Source organism: Oncorhynchus nerka, linkage group LG19 (genome assembly GCF_034236695.1).
Source record: "Oncorhynchus nerka isolate Pitt River linkage group LG19, Oner_Uvic_2.0, whole genome shotgun sequence".
Lineage (NCBI taxonomy): Eukaryota > Metazoa > Chordata > Actinopteri > Salmoniformes > Salmonidae > Oncorhynchus > Oncorhynchus nerka.
Window position 1 is genome coordinate 21148543 of NC_088414.1, and position 19574 is coordinate 21168116.

At 43.7% G+C, this 19574-nt stretch overlaps 1 protein-coding gene across 1 annotated transcript in view; it reads right to left on the reverse strand.

Moving 5' to 3' along the window:
* LOC115101181 (astrotactin-2-like) overlaps positions 1-19574 on the reverse strand; it is a 527175-nt gene that overhangs the window by 79443 nt on the left and 428158 nt on the right. The window contains exons 18-19 of the mRNA XM_029620468.2: positions 9285-9418; positions 8589-8737 (exon numbers count right to left, since the gene is read on the reverse strand). Coding sequence (XP_029476328.1) covers positions 8589-8737; positions 9285-9418 — 283 coding nt within the window. The remainder of the gene's footprint in view (positions 1-8588; positions 8738-9284; positions 9419-19574) is intronic.

Genomic DNA, 19574 nt, shown 5'->3' on the forward strand with positions numbered 1-19574 from the left:
GGTGTGAGTGTTGACGAGGACACGGCTGGAGATCACTCTGTCATGCTGATTGAGTTCGAATAACAGACTGGAAGCTTCAAAAGGAGGGTGGTGCTTGGAATCATTGTTCTTCCTCTGTCAACCATGGTTACCTGCAAGGAAACACGTGCCGTCATCATTGCTTTGCACAAAAAGGGCTTCACAGGCAAGGATATTGCTGCCATTGCTGCACCTAAATCAACCATTTATCGGTTCATCAAGAACTTCAAGGAGAGCGGTTCAATTGTTGTGAAGAAGGCTTCAGGGCGCCCAAGAAATTCCAGCAAGCGCCAGGACCGTCTCCTAAAGTTGATTCAGCTGCGGGATCGGGGCACCACCAGTACAGAGCTTGCTCAGGAACGGCAGCAGGCAGGTGTGAGTGCATCTGCACGCACAGTGTGGCGAAGACTTTTGGAGGATGGCCTGGTGTCAAGAAGGGCAGCAAAGAAGCCACTTCTCTTCAGGAAAAACATCAGGGACAGACTGATATTCTGCAAAAGATACAGGGATTGGACTGCTGAGGACTGGGGTAAAGTCATTTTCTCTGATGAATCCCCTTTCCGAATGTTTGGTGAATCCGGAAAAAAACTTGTCCGGAGAAGACAAGGTGAGCGCTACCATCAGTCCTGTGTCATGCCAACAGTAAAGCATCCTGAGACTATTCATGTGTGGGGTTGCTTCTCAGCCAAGGGAGGGGCTCACTCACAAGTTTGCCTAAGAACACAGCCATGAATAAAGAATGGTACCAACACATCCGCCGAGAGCAACTTCTCCCAACCATCCAGGAATAGTTTGGTGCCGAACAATGCCTTATCCAGCATAATGGAGCACCTTGCCACAAGGCAAAAGTGATAACTAAGTGGCTCGGGGAACAAAACATCGATATTTTGGGTCCATGGCCAGGAAACTCCCCAGACCTTAATCCCATAGAGAACTTGTGGTCAATCCTCAACAAAAACCCACAAATTCTGACAAACTCCAAGCATTGATTATGCAAGAATGGGCTGCCATCAGTCAGGATGTGGCCCAGAAGTTAATTGGCAGCATGCCAGGGTGGATTGCAGAGGTCTTGAACAAGAAGGGTCAACACTGCAAATATTGACTGTTTGCATCAACTTCATACTTCAGTATTCCATAGTAACATCTGACAAAAATATCTAAAGACACTGAAGCAGCAAACTTTGTGGAAATTAATATTTGTGGATTTCTCAAAATTTTTGGCCATGACTGTAGACTGCTGAAGGGGATGCCCGGCAATGTTCTCTAGAGGGTACTTAAAGGCTGAAAAACCATGCGGTTCTAGTGTTTATAAGTGCATTGACGACTTTGTCCCCACAGTGACCGTATGAACAGTTGAAGTCGGAAGTTTACATACACATTAGTAAAAAAAAAAAAAATCTTCACAATTCCTGATATTTAATCCAAGAAAAAATTCCCTGTCTCAGGTCAGTTAGGATGACCACTTTATTTTAAGAATGTGAAATGTCAGAATAATCGTAGAGAGAATGATTTATTTCAGCATTTATTTATTTCATCACATTCCCACTGGGTCAGAAGATTACATACACTCAATTAGTATATGGTAGCATTGCCTTTAAATTGGTTAAATTTGGTCAAACGTTTCGGGTAGCCTTCCACAAGCTTCCCACAATAAGTTGGGTGAATTTTGGCCCATTCCCCCTGACAGAGCTGGTGTAACTGAGTCAGGTTTGTAGGCCTCCTTACTCGCACACTCTTTTTCAGTTCTGCCCACAAATTGTCTATGGAATTGAGGTCAGGGCGTTGTGATGGCCACTCCAATACCTTGACTTTGTTGTCCTTAAGCCATCTAGCCACAACTTTGGAAGTATGCTTTGGGTCATTGTCCATTTGGAAGACCCATTTGTGACCAAGCTTTAACTTCTTGACTGATGTCTTGAGATGTTGCTTCAATATGTCCACATAAGTGTCCTTCCTCATGATGCCATCTATTTTGTGAAGTGCACCAGTCTCTCCTGCAGCAAAGCACCCCCACAACATGAAGCTGCCACCCCCGTACTTCACGGTTGGGATGGTGTTCTTCGGCTTGCAAGCCTCCCGCTTTATCCTCCAAACATAACGATGGTCATTATGGTCAAACAGTTATATTTTTGCTTCATCAGACCAGAAGACATTTCTCCAAAAGGTATGATCTTTGTCCCCATGTGCAGTTGCAAACCGTAGTCTGGCTTTTGTTATAATGGTTTAAGAGCAGTGGCTCCTTCCTCGCTGAGCGGCCGTTCAGGTTATGTCGATATAGGACTCGTTTTACTGTGGATATAGATACATTTGTACCTGTTTCCTCCAGCATCTTCACAAAGTCCTTTGCTGTTGTTCTGGGATTGATTAGACTTATTGCACCAAAGTACGTTCATCTCTAGGAGACAGAATACATCTCCTTCCTGAGTGGTATGATGACTGTGTGGTCCCATGGTGTTTATACTTGCGTACTATTGTGTGTACAGATGAATGTGGTACCTTCAGGCGTTTGGAAATTGCTCCCAAGGATGAACCAGACTTGCAGAGGTCTAAAAATGTTTCCTGCCACCGCAGGCTGATTTCTTTTAATTTTCCCATGATGTCAAGCAAAGAGGCACTGAGTTAGAAGGTAGGCCTTGGAATACATCCACAGGTACAGCTCCAATTAACTCAAATTATGTCAATTAGCCTATCAGAAGATTCTAAAGCCATGACACCATTTTCTGGAATATTCCAAGCTGTTTAAAGGCACAGTTAACTTAGTGTATGTAAACATCTGACCCACTTGAATTGTGATACAGTGAATTATAAGTGAAATAATCTGTCTGTAAAAATGACTTGTGTCATGCACAAAGTAGATGTTCTAACAGACTTGCCAAAACTATAGTTTGTTAAAAAGAAATTAGTGGCGTGGTTGAAAAAAGGTTTTAAGGACTCCAACCTAAGTGTATGTAAACTTCCGACTTCAATTGTAACTATTCAGACCGTTTCCGTTTCCTTTGTTGAAGCACTTTTGGCAGAGATTACAGTGTTGGGTCTTCTTGGGTATGACGCTACAAGCTTGGTACAACTGTATTTGGGGAGTTTCTCCCATTTTTCTCTGCAGATCCTTTCAATCTCTGTCAGGTTGGTTGGGGAGCATTGCTGCACAGCAGGTCTCAGGTCTCTCCAGAGATGTTAGACAGGGTTCAAGTCCGAGCACAGGCTGGGCCACTCAAGGACATTCAGAGTCTTGTCCAGAAGCCACTCCTGCGTTGTCTTGACTGTGTGCTTTGGGTCGTTGTCCTGTTGGAAGGTGAACCGTCGCCCCCAGTCTGAGGTCCTGAGCGCTCTGGAGCAGGTTTTCATCAAGGATGTCTCTGTACTTTGCTGCGTTAATCTTTGCCTCGATCCTGACTAGTCCCCCAGTCCCTGCCCCTGACAAACCCATCCACAGCAAGGTCCTGCCATCACCATGCTTCACCGTAGGGTTGGTGCCAGGTTTCCTCCAGACGTGACGCTTGGCATGCAGGCCAAAGAGTTCAAACTTGGTTTCATCAGAACAGAGAATCTTGTTTCTCATGGTCTGAGTGTATTTAGGTGCCTTTTGGCAAACTCCAATCTGGCTGTCATGTGCCTTTTACTGAGGAATGGCTTCAGTTTGGCCACTCTAACATAAAGGCATAATTGGTGGAGTGCTGCAGAGATGTTTGTCCTTCTGGAAGGGTCTCTCATCTCCACAGAAGAACTCTGGAGCTCTCTCAGAATGACCATCAGCGTGTTGGTCACCTCCCTGACCAAGGCCTTTCTCCCCTGATTGCTCAGTTTGTCCGGGGCGGCCAGCTCCAGGAAGAGTCTTGATGGTTGCAAACTTATTTTGTTTAAGAATGATGGAGGCCACTGTGTTCTTTGGGACCTTCAATGCTGCAGAAATGTTTTGGTACCCGTACCCTGTCTCGGAGCTCTCCTGTCTCGGACTTCATGGCTAGGTTTTTGCTCTGAAATGCACTGCCAACTGTGGGACCTTATATAGACAGCCGTGTCCCTTCCCAAATCATGTCCAATCAAGTTAATTTACCACAGGAGGACTCCAATCAAGAAGTCGAAACATCTCAAGGATGATCAATGGAAACAGGATGCACCTGAGCTCAATTTCGAGTCTCATGGCAAAGGGTCTGAATACTTATGTAAATAAGGTATTTCTGTTTTTTATTTGTAATAAATTTGCAAACATTTCAAAAAACCTGTTTTTGATTTGTGTTTATGGGGTATTGTGTGTAGAACCATTTTAGAATGAGGCATTAACATAACAAAATGTGGAAAAGGTGAAGGGGTCTGAATACTTTCCAGAGTTATCTTTACTCATTGTGTATTTATTCCTTGTGTTATTATTTTTCTATTATTTCTCTTTTTTTAATCTCTGCTTTGTACAGAAGGGCCGGTAAGTGAGCATTTCACTGTTAGTCTACACCTTTTGTTGACGAAACACGTGACAAATAAGAACCAGGGGATGATAAATATCTCTAAGAGATGAGGTAAACAATCAGAGAGGAAGGGGGGTGTGGGTGCTTATTACCATTCAAAGGATAGGGGGCTTTTAGGTTCCCCTTCAGGCTCTGAGACTGGGCCTCATGCCCTTACCTGTGGAGACCCAAGGCTGACTGATGGTCTGCCAGGGGGGGGATCGTAGATCGGGCGGATTGCGAGCATATAAACGGTAGTGTTTATGTACTGAGGACTAGGCCGACTAGGCCACTGTCCAAGCATTTCAAAGAGAGTCAGTCCATCTCAGTCCATCACTGCTGCTGCTCTTGACCTGTGCCAGGGAGAGAAGGTTTTCTGTCTGGTTCGATTTGAGTAAAAGACAGATTTGAGGATATTAGAATTGAAAAGGGAGATAGGTGTTGATGGTTCGTGCAGATGTGAGATCAGATCAGGGTGGTGCTACAGCTTTCTCCCACTAAGCCTCCAAAAGAACAAGATGAGACTGATCAAATAATGGAGTAGTACAGCAGAAGATATGGGAGTATACAGTGCCAGTCAAAAGTTTTGACACACCTACCTATTCAAGGGTTTTTCTTTATTTTTAATATTTTCTACATTGTTGAATAATAGTGAAGACATCACAACTATGAAATAACACATATGGAATCATGTAGTAACCAAAAAACTGTTAAACAAAGCAACATACATTTTATATTCTTCAAATTAGCCACCCGTTGCCTTGATGGCAGCTTTGCACACTCTTGGCATTCTCTCAACCAGCTTCATGAGGAAAGCTTTGCCAACAGTCTTGAAGGAGTTCCCACATATGCTGAGCACTTGTTGGCTGCTTTTCCTTCACTCTGAGGTCTAACTCATCCCAAACCATCTCAATTGGGTTGTGGACATGTAATTTCATGCAGCACTCCATCACTCTCCTTCTTGGTCAAATAGCCATTACACAGCCTGGAGGTGTGTTTTGGGCCATTGTCCTGTTGAAAAACAAATGATAGTCCCACTAAGTGCAAACCAGATGGGATGGCGTATCGCTGCAAAATGCTGTGGTAGCCATGCTGGTTAAGTGTGCCTTGAATTCTAAATTAATAATAGACAGTGTCACCAGCAAAGCACGTCCACACCATCACAACTCCTCCTCTATGCTTCACGGTGGGAACCACACATACGGAGATCATCCGTTCACCTACTCTGCATCTCACAAAGACACAGCGGCTGGAACCAAAAATCTTAAATTTGGACTCATTAGACCGAAGGACATATTTCCACTGGTCTAATGTCCATTGCTCGTGTTTCTTGGCCCAAACAAGTCTCTTCTTGTCATTGGTCTCTAGTAGTCGTTTCTTTGCAGCAATTCGACCAAGAAGGCCTGATTCACACAGTCTCCTCTGAACAGTTGATGTTGAGATGTATCTGTTACTTTAACTCTGTGAAGCATTTATTTGAGCTGCAATTTCTGAACGTATCCTCTGCAGCAGAGGTAATTCTGGGACTTCCTTTCCTGTGGCGGGCCTTATGAGAGCCAGTTTCATCATAGCGCTTGATGGTTTTTGCGACTGCACGTGAAGAAACTTTCAAGGTTCTTGCAATTTTACGGATTGTCTGACCTTCATGTCTTAAAGTAATGATGGACTGCCATTTGTCTTTGATTATTTGAGCTGTTCTTGCCATAATATGGGCTTGGTCTTTTACCAAATAGGGCTATCTTCGGTATACCCCCCTACCTTGTCACAACACAACTGATTAGCTCAAAGGCATTAAGGAAAGAAATCCACAAATGACCTTTTAACAAGGCACGCCTATTAATTGAAATGCATTCCAGGTGACTACCTCATGAAGCTGGTTGAGAGAATGCCAGGAGTGTGAAAAGCTGTCATCAAGGCAAAGGGTGGCTACTTTGAAGAATATAAAATATATTTTGATTTGTTTAACACTTTTTTGCTTACCACATGATTCCATATGTGTTATTTCATAGATTTGATGTCTTCACTATTATTCTACAATGTATAAAATAGTCAAACTAAAGAAAACCCCTGGAATGAGTAGGTGTGTCCAAACATTTGAATGGTACTGTATGTCAACAGGGAACATAGGAATAGGATCATCCATAATAGGGAGTTGTAGAAGGTTATGCTTAGGATAATGTATATAAAAAATTCCAAGGTGCGGGTCAGGTGTCTAGAAGATCATTGCCTTTTTGAGTTTTTAACCCAAGGTACAATCCATCCAATCCTACCTTAATACCTCCTCAATATCTCAAGTCGTTCCAAGCCTAACGAATCCTTTTGACATGACTGATTTCATCTGTATCAAACAGCCTGATGTGGATGTTGCTTCACCTGACCAACCCAATACCGCCTAAAGCCCATTGACTTTCATATCTTGCCGGTGTAGGTATATTTTTTTTAATGCAAAAGCCATTTACTTTCCAATGGATTTAACTACTGGAGGGACACATACCTGCTTCAAAATGTCAGATATATGAGGTATTAAACCGACTCCAGTTTTGAAGAGCACTCAATTCACTTGGCAGGTGTATGAAAGCTGGGGTGTGGCCCAGATCGGAGCTTTTGATCATCCGGTGCTTCTCTGTGGAAGTCTCATCTGTGGTTTAAAGCCTCCAGGTGACCAGGGACTGGGGCTCTTTATATCTATCCCGGTTCTGTTTTTAAAATAAAATAACTTTTTCTTCCCCCTAGAAAGGACTTCAATGCAAGGTCTTGAAACCAAACGATTCGCCATGGGTATAGAGGATATGAATTTCCATGGATGGAATTGGACGTTGTGAAAAAACAATACTAGTCCGGATTTGCGAAGCCATCTGAACTCACTGACACTTGTTGTCTTTCCCCTAAGTAGGTTAGGTTATCACTGGCCGGGCAGACAGTCTCCTCTTCCCAAGTCTTGGAGAGAATAATTCCTAATTTTAACAAGTCCCCATTATTCCATAAATCCCCCTCTCTGACCACGTCCAACTTTGTATCAGCACGGTAGATCCCCCAGTTTGGAGAACAATGGAGGGTTTGATTCCATCCTTCCTGTAAAACTGGGAGCCACTCAAAAGGTTGTTTTGATGGTTTATTATAGACGACCCAGAAGTTTCCAATAGAGAGAACCTAAGCAATGCCATGCCAACGCTTCTCTCCCCTTCTCACCTTGATTACACACACCAAGATGATATCTGGGAATCCAAGACTCCCCCAACAATGAAATCCTTTGTTGTGATTGCAACATGTGTTTCAGGGGAACACACACACACACACACATACAATAAAAGTCAGGGCTTTTTAACTACAGACAAATCAATGTCAGTCCAACTTTTCTTGGCTTTCTGGAGGAATTTGGAGAGTTTGAGAGAGAGAGTTGGAGAGAGAGAGAGAAAGAGAACAAGAAAGAGATGAGAGACAACAGTGAAAGAGATACTATAGACTAAGAAAACAGAGAAGGAGAGAGACATTGAGATAGAAGTTAAAGAGGTAAATAGAAAGAAAGATATTGTTCACATTATCATCTGTATCCTGGACTGCTCTGACGCAGAGGTGAGTCACACAAACACCATCTGCCCTGTTCCTACCACACCCCTGCCAGGAGGCCTATCTGTGCCCGCTCCGGCTTTTGGGCCCGGCTCATCAGCTCTCCTCCTCTCCTCCTCCCAGGTGTGAATGATCACCTGTCCGCATGGCCCGATGACTAAAGCTGGCTATTTCCACCAACGCACATCATCTCTTCTCCTTTATTAAATCCCTATCACCCAAAGCTCTGACTCATTACCCCAGACTTACACACTTAGGGGTCAGCGTTAATTATGGCCCCTGTCACATAGCCTAGCCTCATCCTCTCATCCTGTCCTGTCTTCCTCCTCCCACACACCACCTACCTCCTTTCCCCCCGTTCTTCCCTCCGGTTCACCAACCAAGTGTCTAACCTTGTCTGTGAGAGCAGGCCTCCGCAGATCAGCAGAGCAAACAGTTAGATAATGTGGCTCGTCACTGGTAAATAAGCTCATTAATGTCCCTTTGACTTTGTCATAGGATAAACAATTGTCAATAACTGGATGTAGGTTGGATCAAAGTGAAATATACTAGCGGCCTACCTACCTGTGTAGATCTCTGCCTCCGAGGGGTCCTCCACCCGCTTATGCTGGATGATGTAATCAGACACCTTGTAGCCAATCAGGGGCTCCACATCCAGCCACTCCAGGGCCACCATGGTGCTGGAGGGCTCTAGGTGAGGGGCCAGTCTGAGCCTGACACAGACAGAGAGAGGAAGGAGGTGGATCACTTTGATTCAATAAAAATATTTGAAGTAAACAGCACTGAGGACTAGTTTCCCGGGAACATTAAGCTTACTCCTGAGAATCTCAGTTAAAAGTGTTTTTAGTCCAGGACTAGGCTTACTTTGTGTCGGGGAAAGCAACCCTAGAGTCTGTTAATAAAATGCTGAGACCAGATATAGGGAGCAAGTTGGAATCATCAATGCAATCCATTCGACAAATCATACAAGGAAGTAGGTCCATTCAATTTAATGTGGAAATCCACCGGAGAGCCATTGCTCATCCAATGCCTTGTATCTCTCTCCAAAAGTTCTGATGGTTTCAATAGCTGGGGTGTATGATGACTCAAAACAGAGCTGGGTTAAGAGAACAAGATTCACTGTTATTTCTTGAGAGTGAGTACCGGGGTGTTTGGACCGGCCTAAAGTAATTAAAGGTTGGTCCCAGCCCTAGGGATGGTTGTTACACCTCCAACAGTTCTCCCTAGGCTTGGATAGATGGGAGGCAGGCTCTGACTTACACAGGCTGCCTCAGGGGACTGCAGTTGGGAAGGCCGTCTTTGCTGAAGGCACTCAGGTCACAGCGACACCAGTTGTCGATGACATCTCCCTTGCCTGCACACCAGTATGAGCTCATCGTGGCGCTCTTGAAGGCCTGTGAAAGGTAACAGGTGAGACAAATGCAATTATCTTCCATACATCACCCTTCTGTGACACCCTGAGTTATCCAGGCTTCTAGATGTCTGTTGCTACCCCTGTGCGTGCCCCCCCCACCGATGTCTGCCCCGGAATCATCACACAGTCACACACTGGGGGCTCACAGGTTTTGTCACCTCCGCCACTGGAAGAGTTGCGGCGGCGAGGGTCAGATGATACGTGAGTGAGTAGCCTTGGAGCCATGTCATGTTCCTGTCTTGTTTTAATTGGGAATGGTGACACATAAAGGTCAGTGTGTGTGTGTGTGTGTGTGTGTGTGTGTGTGTGTGTGTGTGTGTGTGTGTGTGTGTGTGTGATGATAGAGAGAGAGAGAGCAAGTTAAACAGAGAAAGAATATTACTTCTCTAAGAGGTCAAAAGGCCAAAAAGATATGCATTTCCTCAATCTCATTAAACCGAGAAACATCATCGAGATCATGAGTGTGTACCTCTTCAACTCAAACTAATTGGCAGGTAGCCTAGTTGTTAGAGTGTTAGGCCAGTAACCGAAAGGTTGCTGGATTGAATCCCTGAGCTGACAAGGTAAAAATCTATCATTCTGCCCCCTGAGCAAGGCAGGGGCCTGTTCACTGGGCGCTGTTCATAATGATTTAAGGCAGCCCCCTGCATCTCTCTGATTCAGAGAGGTTGGGTGAAATGCAGAAGACACATTTCAGTTGAAGGCATTCAGTTGTACAATTGACTAGGTATCTTCCTTTCCTTTTTAAATTTCATCAGGCCAACCAAATGCCAATATTACCATTAGGGTGATCAAATAAGGTGACATCAGTGCTTTGGCAAAGGAGAGTTCAGGGGAGTTCACAGGCACATTGGCTCCCTGTCACACCGGCCAATCAATGGAGCACTTAGTTATTTATGTAAGCAATTGGTTGACAGCGCCGACCCGCGCAGACTGCTGAGGGACACGCTTGATCGCGGTCATCAAACACCTGCACAGAGACACCAGAAAACATCCGGAAACCAGTCATCCAGAGGAGAGGACACCGAATGTGTCTTAAAGTCATTGTCAGTTTTGTTTTTCAAATTCGTTTTGGACTACTGACTGTCCAAACATCTGTCCTTGAGCTGTTATGGTCTATTAATGTTCTGTATTATGTCATATTTAATGTTTTGAGAGGACCCTAGGAAGAGTAGTTGCTGCTTTCGCAACAGGTAATGGGGATCCTAATTAAATACCAAATGCCAAACAGCAAGTTACAAGTGACCAAATCGGATTTGTGTGTGTTCAGACAGCAGTCATTTGCTGACATGGCTAAGCTAGTTGTCATAGTAACCACGAGTGTGTGCACAGTGGTATAGGCTTATCGGTGGTGATCGTGCTTCCTATCACTCAGAAGTTATGTAGCAAGCTACGGTGACAACAATGTCTGCCATGGATGTTTCTAAGTTGCTTAGAATGTTCAAAATCATAGTGTAAGAAGACCTTTAAAGCCTTAAAGGATAAGATGATCCAACTTTCAAAAATAGAATGTTTGGATATGCGAAATAAAGGTCTAAAAACCACAAAAAATCAGATTTGACCATTCAGACACAAGTCACATGGCCAAGAATCAGATGTGTATCAGATTTCAAACCACCTAGGTGATTTGAAATGTGGCTTGAAATATCAGATTCCATGACTTACAACAGTGACAATGACAGGGGCAAGTCAACAGATGAGAAGTTCTTTCCCAGAGCAGAGATGGTCAGGTCCAAACTCATCAACAGCTTATATTTGCTCGACCAGACACAGGAGGAGCAGAGAGGAATCCCGAAATACTGCAACTAGGATGTTTTAGGTCAAATCAGCTTCCTGGTCTGAATGAGCCTGACCTCAGACAAGGAGAACTACACCAGTCTAATGGGGAAGAACACACACCAGCTGGTGTGCTTTAAGATCTCGCCCAGAGGGGCAGCACCATCACCATGGACCGCCGTCGCCAGGGACGACTGGATTCTAGAGAATGTTATCCTCCTCGCAATCTCCAAAATACAACAGACACAAGACAACTTTGTTTGCCCGTCGTAAAGGACCATTCACCGAAACTGATATAACTAGCTAACCACCTCCTTTTGCACGTGGGAAAAAAATTGTGTACAGAGACTTGCAAGCTACGCTAGCTAGCTAGCTAGCTGGGATTTTCTACAAGGAATCTGCCTCCCCAAAATAACTTCTCCATGGCCTGTCTCCTCCTGTCTGGCTCAGGTACCCCCGCCACACTCCCCCCTCTCTCCCGAGATTTCACTGGCCTCCAGCACACATGCATTTACACACACAAGCAGACTTTTTAGGTAGGCTAATTAACTTGTGAAGCTTATTATGTGAGCTTACTCAGAAACACTTTAATTAACTAGTATAGGCCTACTATTTATTTATTTATTTATTTATTGTATTACTGCGGATGAAATATGCATGTACACCATGGCCCATCTACTGTTGCTAGCCTCAATTCTGACTTGTGTTCTGATATTTGTTTCACTGATTTCTGCTCTTGTAAAAGCCTGGGATTTCGGCACATTAACACTAGAAGCTTATTACCTAAAATTGAAAGTGTGGGTTCACAGCTCCAATCCAGATGTGTTGGTCATCGCTGAGACGTGGTTAAGAAAGAGTGTTTAAAACACTGCTGTTAACCTTTCTGGTTATAACCTTTTTTTCTGGCAAGACAGATATTCCAAAGGTGGTAGAGTGGCAATCTTTACCAAGGAACACCTTCAGTGTTCGGTTGTCTCCGCCAAGTCTGTCCCCAAACAATTTGATTTGCTGGTTTTAAGCATTAAACTTTCAATTACTCTATGTTGACTGTTGCACCAGCCTGTACCCTACCTGCCCAAAGCTCTCTCCTGGCCCCTTACACTAACTCTGAATTTGTCCTGCTAGGTGACCTAAACTGGGACATGATTAAACGACCTGACCAAGTCCTAAAGCAACGGGACTCCCTAAATCTTTCTCAGTTATTACCAATCTCACAAGGTATGACTCCAAACACCCCGAAAGGGCTACTCTCCTTGATGTTATCCTCACAAATAATCAGAAAATTGTGTTTTCTGTAATGACTTTAGTGATCACTGTTTTACAGCCTGTGTTCGTAATGGCTGCTCAGTGAAACGACCTGTCCAGATATGTCATAGATGCTTGCTAAAAAACTGAGAAATAAGTGCACTCAGGCTATCCGGAAGGCAAAAGTTGGTTATTTTCAGGAGCAGAATTATCTCTCTGTGGGTCTAACCCCAAGAAGTTCGGGAAAATGGTTAAAGACCTGGAGAATAATCCCTCCTCCTCACAGATGCCCATGTCCCTTAATGGTGATGATGTGATTGTTACTGACAAGGAGCACATCACTGAGCTCTTTAATCACCACTTCATTAAGTCAGGATTCCTATTTGACTCAGCCATGCCTCTATCATTTCCTCATCTCCCACCCATCCCTTCTAATGTGACTATCCCCGATGCTCCTCCCTCTTTTTCCCCTGCCCCGCTACAAAGTTTATCCCTGCAGGCAGTCACTGAGTCTGAGGTGCTAAAGGAGCTCCTTAAACTTGACCCCCAAAAAACATCTGGGGTCAGATGGTTTAGATCCTTTCCTCTATAAGGTTGCAGCCCCTATCATCACCAAGCCTATATCTCTGACCTTTTAACCTGTCTCTCCTCTCTGGGAAGGTTCCCATTGTTTGGAAGGCAGCCATAGTGCAACGATTATTTAAAGCTGACCCTAACAGTTATAGGCCAATTTCTATTTTGCCCAGTTTATAAAAAGTGTTGGAAAAACTTGTTCATAATCAACTGACTGGCTTTCTTGAAGTCTATAGAATTCCCTCTGTAATGCACTCTGGTTTCCGCTCAGGTTATGGATGTGTCACTGCAACCTTAAAGGTCCTCATGCTGTCACCTTTGCCCTTGATTCTAAGTAATGTTGTGCTGCTATTTTTATTGACTTGGCCAAAGCTTTTGATACGGTAGACCATTCCATTCTTATGGTCTGGCTTAGGAGTATTGTCTCTGAGGGGTCTTTGGCCTGGTTTGCTAACTACATCTCTCAAAGAATGCAGTGTATAAAGTCAGAACATCTGCTGTCTCAGCCACTGCCTGTCACCAAGGGAGAACCCCAACGCTCGATCCTAGGCACCACGCTCTTCCCAATTTACAACAACAACATAGCTCAGGCAGTAGGAAACTCTCTCATCCATCTGTATGTAGATGATACGGTCTTATACTCAGCTGGCCCCTCCCCAGAGTTTGTGTTAAACGCTCTACAACAAAGCTTTCTTAGTGTCAAACAAGCTTTCTCTGCCCTTAACCTTGTTCTGAACACCTCCAAAACAAAGGTAATGTGGTTTGGTAAGAAGAATGCCCCTCTCCCCACAGTTGTGGTTACTACCTCTGAGGGTTTAGAGCTTGAGGTAGTCACCTCATACAAGTACTTAGGAGTATGGCTAGACAGTACACTGTCCTTCTCTCAGCACATATCAAAGCTGCAGGCTCAGGTTAAATCTAAACTTGGTTTCCTCTACCGTAATCACTCCTCTTTCACCCAAGCTGCCAAATTAACCCTGATTCAGATGACCATCCTACCCATGCTAGATTACAGAGACTTAATTTATAGATTGGCAGGTAAGGGTGCTCTTGAGCGGCTAGATGTTCTTTACCATTTGGCCATCAGATTTGCCACCAATGCTCCGTATAGGACACATCACTGCCCTCTATACTCCTCTGTCAACTGGTCATCTCTGTATACCAGTCACAAGACCCACTGGTTGATGCTTATTTATAAAATCCTCTTAGGCCTTACTCCCCCCCCTATCTGAGATACCTACTGCAGCCCTCATCCTCCACATACAACACCCGTTCTGCCAGTCACATTCTGTTAAAGGACCCCAAAGCAAATGCATCCCTGGGTCGCTACTCTTTTCAGTTCTCTGCAGCAAGTGACTGGAACGAGCTGCAAAAAACACTCAAATGACTGTTTTACCTCCATATCTTCATTCAAAGACTCAATCATGGACACTCTTACTGACAGTTGTGGCTGCTTTGTGTGATGCATTGCATTACCTTCTGTGCCCAAAAATGTTTGTACCATCGTTTGTGCTCCTACCATATTGGGCTGCTGACATATTGAGTTTCTACCATGTTGTTGTCATGTGGTGTTGCTACCATGCTGTGTTGTCATGTCTTGCTGCCATGCTGTGTTGTTGTCTTAGGTCTCTCTTTATGTAGTGTTGTGGTGTCTCTCTTGTCGTGAGGTGTGTTTTGTCCTATATACAGTTGAAGTCGGAAGTTTACATACACTTGGGTTGGAGTCATTAAAACTTCTTTTTCAACGGCTCCACAAATGTCTTGTTAACAAACTATAGCTTTGGCAAGTTGGTTAGGACATCTACTTTGTGCATGACACAAGTCATTTTTCCAACAATTGATTACAGACAGATTATTTCACTAATAATTCACTGTATCACAATTCAAGTGGGTAAGAAGTTTACATACACTAAGTTGACTATGTCTTTAAACAGCTTGGAAAAGTCCAGAAAATTATGTCATGGCTTTAGAAGCTTCTGATAGGTAAATTGACATTATTTGAGTTAATTGGAGGTGTACCTGTGGATGTATTTCAAGGCCTACCTTCAAACTCAGTGCCTCTTTGCTTGACATCATGGGAAAATTAAAATAAATCAGCCAACACCGCAGGAAACATTTTTAGACCTCTGCAAGTCTGGTTCATCCTTGGGAGCAATTTCCAAACGCCTGAAGGTACCACGTTCATCTGTACACACAATAGTACGCAAGTATGAACACCATGGGACCACAAAGCCGTCATACCGCTTAGGAAGGAGACGCGTTCTGTCTCCTGGAGATGAAGGTACTTTGGTGCGAAAAGTGCAAATCAATCCCAGAACAACAGCAAAGTACCTTGTGAAGATGCTGGAGGAAACAGGTACAAACGTATCTATATCCACAGTAAAACTAGTCCTATATCAACATAACCTGAAAGGCCGCTCAGCAAGGAAGAAGCTACTGCTCCAAAACCGCCATAAAAAAACCCAGACAGCAGTTTGCAACTGCACATGGGGACAAAGATCGTACTCTTTGGAGAAATGTCCTCTGGTCTGATGAAACAAAAATAGAACTTTTTGGCCATAATGACCATCATTATGAATGGATGAAAAAAGGGGAGGTGTCACGCCCTGACCTTAGAGAGCCATTTTATTTATTTATTTGGTTAGGTCAGGGTGTGATTTGGGTGGGCATTCTATGTTGTCTATTTCTTTGTTTTTGGCCGAGTATGGTTCCCAATCAGAGGCAGCTGTCTATCGTTGTCTCTGATTGGGGATCATATTTAGGCAGCCCTTTTTCCCACTTTCTGTTGTGGGATCTTGTCTTTGTTTGTTGCATGGGTTGCAAGCTTTTTGTTCGTTGAGTTGTTTATGGTTTTCTTTGGTGGAACATTTTAATAAAGAAAATGTATGCCTACCACGCTGCACCTTGGTCTCATTCGAACGACGGACGTTACAGGAGGCTTGCAGGCTGAAGAACACCATCCCAACCGTAAAGCACGGGGTGGCAGCATCATGTTGTGGGGGTGCTTTGCTGCAGGAGAGACTGGTGCACTTCACCAAAAGGATGGCATCATGAGGTAGGAAAATGACGTGGATATACTTAAGCAACATTTCAAGACATCAGTCAGGAAGTTAAAGCTTGGTCACAAATGGGTCTTCCAAATGGACAATGACCCCAAGTGCACTTCCAAAGTTGTGGCAAAATGGCAAAGTCAAGGTATTGGAGTGGCCATCACAAAGCTCTGACCTCAATCACATAGAACATTTGTGGGCAGAACTGAAAAAGCGTGTGCGAGCAAGGAGGCCTACAAACCTGACTCAGTTACACCAGCTCTGTCAGGAGGAATGGGCCAAAATTCACCCAACTTATTGTGGGAAGCTTGTGGAAGGCTACCCGAAAAGTTTGACCCAAGTTAAACAATTTAAAGGCAATGCTACCAAATACTCATTGAGTGTATGTAAACTTCTGACCCACTGGGAATGTGATGAAAGAAATAAAAGCTGAAATAAATCATTCTCTCTACTATTATTCTGACATTTCACATTCTTAAAATAAAGTGGTGATCCTAACTGATCCTAACAGGGATTTTTTACTAGGATTAAATGTCAGGAATTGTGAAAAACTGAGTTTAAATGTATTTGGCTAAGGTGAATGTAAACTTCCAACTTCAACACAATTTTTTTTATCCCAGCCACCGTCCCCGCAGGAGAACCTTTGGTAGGCCATCATTGTAAATAAGAATTTGCTCTTAACTGACTTGCCTAGTTAAATAAAGGATAAATAAATGGGCTTTTCAGTCTGCAGGAAAAATAACAGATTCGAATCGGATATGCAAATAAATACGATTTCTGCCTAAGAGCTTTGCACACCTGGAATGTACAATACTTGCCCATTATTAAAAAATTATTCAAGCTCTGTCAAGTTGGTTGTTGATCATTACTAGATGATTTTCAAATATTGCCATAGATTTTCATTCCAATTTAAGTCAAAACTGTAACAAAGCCACTCAGGAACATTCAATGTCATCTTGGTAAGCAACTTCAGTGTATATTTGGCCTTATTTTTAAGATAATTATCCTGCTGAAATGTCCATTTGTCTCCCAGTGTCTGATGGAAAGCAGACTGAACCAAGTTTTCCTCTAGAATTTACCCTGTGCTTGGCTCTATTCTGTTTCTTTTATCCTAAAAAAACTCCCAAGTCCTTGCAGATGACTAGCATACCCATAACATGGTGCAGCCACCACCATGCTTGGAAATATGAAGAGTGGTACTCAGTGATGTGTTGTTTTGGATTTGCCCCAAACATAAAGTTAATAGCTTTGCCACATTTTTGCAGTATTACTTCAGTGCCTTATTGCAAGCAGGATGCATGTTTTGGAATATTTATAATACGTACAGGCTTCCTTCTTTTCACTCTGTGAATTAGGTTAGTATTGTGTAATAACTACAATGTTGTTGATCCATCCGCAGTTTTCTCCTATCACAGCCAATAAACTCGGTAACTGTTTTAAAGTCACCAAGCCTCTCCGGCAACTGAGTTAGGAAGGACGCCTGTATCTTTGTAGTGACTGGGTGTTTTGATACACCTTCCAAAGTGTAATTAATAACTTCACCATGCTCAAAGGGATATTCAATGTCTGCTTTTGTTCCACCAATAGGTGCCCTTTGTGAGGCATTGGAAAACCTCCCTGGTTCAGTATTTGAGATGGCGATTGAGATGAAATCAAGGCAGCCCGAGTAGTTGTTCTGAAAAGCTATATATATATATATATAGAGAGACAGACACTGAGAGTGGAATGCCTCCAGAAGCCGATGTTGCCATCCCCCGAAACAGTGGTTGCATCGTTAGTGCTAAAATCCCAGACAGTCCTTCATGGGAACTGACTTCTCCAGCCCTCACTCACTCAGTGCTGTGTATACAGCTCTGGAAGGTGCAGCAGCAAGACAGACCGTGCAGCAAGAAAGAGGCAGACAGAAAGAGAGGAGCAGAGAGGAAAAGACTAAAGGAGAGGAGATGGAGAGAGAAACAGAGGCAGAGAGAAACAAAGAAAGGTGTGTGTATTCTAATAATTACTTTAATTGTGTTAATAATAACTATTTGTATACCACTTTTCAATACAAGTTACAAAGTGCTAAAATCCTAAAAATGAAACGTAGTACGATGTACAGTAAGGGAGCACTGGGCTGGGATGCCTCCCTCTCTCCAGCGAGGGCCCCCCTGCTAGGCGATAGGATCAACAGGCCTCCAGCAGTCAGTCAGGTCTTTCCCCTTATTTACCCTCCAACACTACCCCCTCTAAATGAGCCTGCTGAATGAGCCCCTATTAGTGGGAAGCCCACTCAGCCTAGCCAACACTGCAATCCACAAATAATGACTTTCCTGAGAGAGACGGGCAAGGCAGGGGGAAGAAATGTGGAAGAAAGTGATTGCATTTCTTGAGATTATGAGATCCCCCGCCAACCATGTGGCTAAATGTTGGCTGAACAATAGAAAGAGACAAGACACAGAAAGACAGAAAGAGAGAGACTCCTCCACAGTCCGCAACTCAGTCAATGGGAACCAGATCATCAGCAAACACAACAGGAAGCCTTTGGGGAGCACATGCATGCAGACCCATAGACAAACATGGGAAATTATCTCTAATGCTGGGGAGGCTGGGGGGGAGACCACAGCTCTGCCTCACATTCCTAGAAAACCCCCCAGTCAGGCCGGCTTTGCTTGACTGCATGGCTGCACATTTGAAAAATAGACAAACCGATTATGGCCCTGTGTTTATGTTTCAAAGAGTAATGCAATCCAGTCTCAACTTGGTAAACAGGGGGAGTGGTCTAATTGTGGTTCGGAGGAGGGTAGGAGAGGTAAGACCTGAAGGGTCTACTACAGAACAGGATCAATGAGTTAGCCAGCTTTGATAATAAATTACTTCTGGCTGATTAGGAATGCAAAACGTATGTGTTTTTAGTTGTTGTGTCAATTAGACCATGCCCATTTCAAGCTTACAGTGCCTTCAGAAAGTATTCAGATCCCTTGACCTTTTCTGCATTTTGTTAGGTTAATTAAAATGTTGTTTTTCCTCATCAATCTACACACGATACCACATAATGACAAAGCAAAATATTATATATATATATTTAAAAATGAAACATTACATTTACATATGTATTCAGAGCCTTTACTCAGTACTTTGTTGAAGCACCTTTGGCAGCGATTACAGCATCGAGTCTTCTTGGGTATGATGCTACACACTTGGTACACCTGTATTTGGGGAGTTTCTCCCATTCGTCTCTGCAGATCCTCTCAAGCTCTGTCAGGTTGGATGGGGAGCGTTGCTGTACAGCTATTTTCAGGTCTCCAAAGATGTCCGATCGGGTTCAATTCCGGGTTCTGGCTGGGCCACTCAAGGACATATAGAACTTGTCCCAAAGCCATTACCACATTGTCTTGGCTTTGTGCTTAGGGTCGTTGGCCTGTTGGAAGGTGAAACTTCGCCCCAGTCTGAGTTACTGAGAGCTCTGGAGCAGGTTTTCATTAAGGATCTCTGTGTACTTTGCTCTGTTCATCT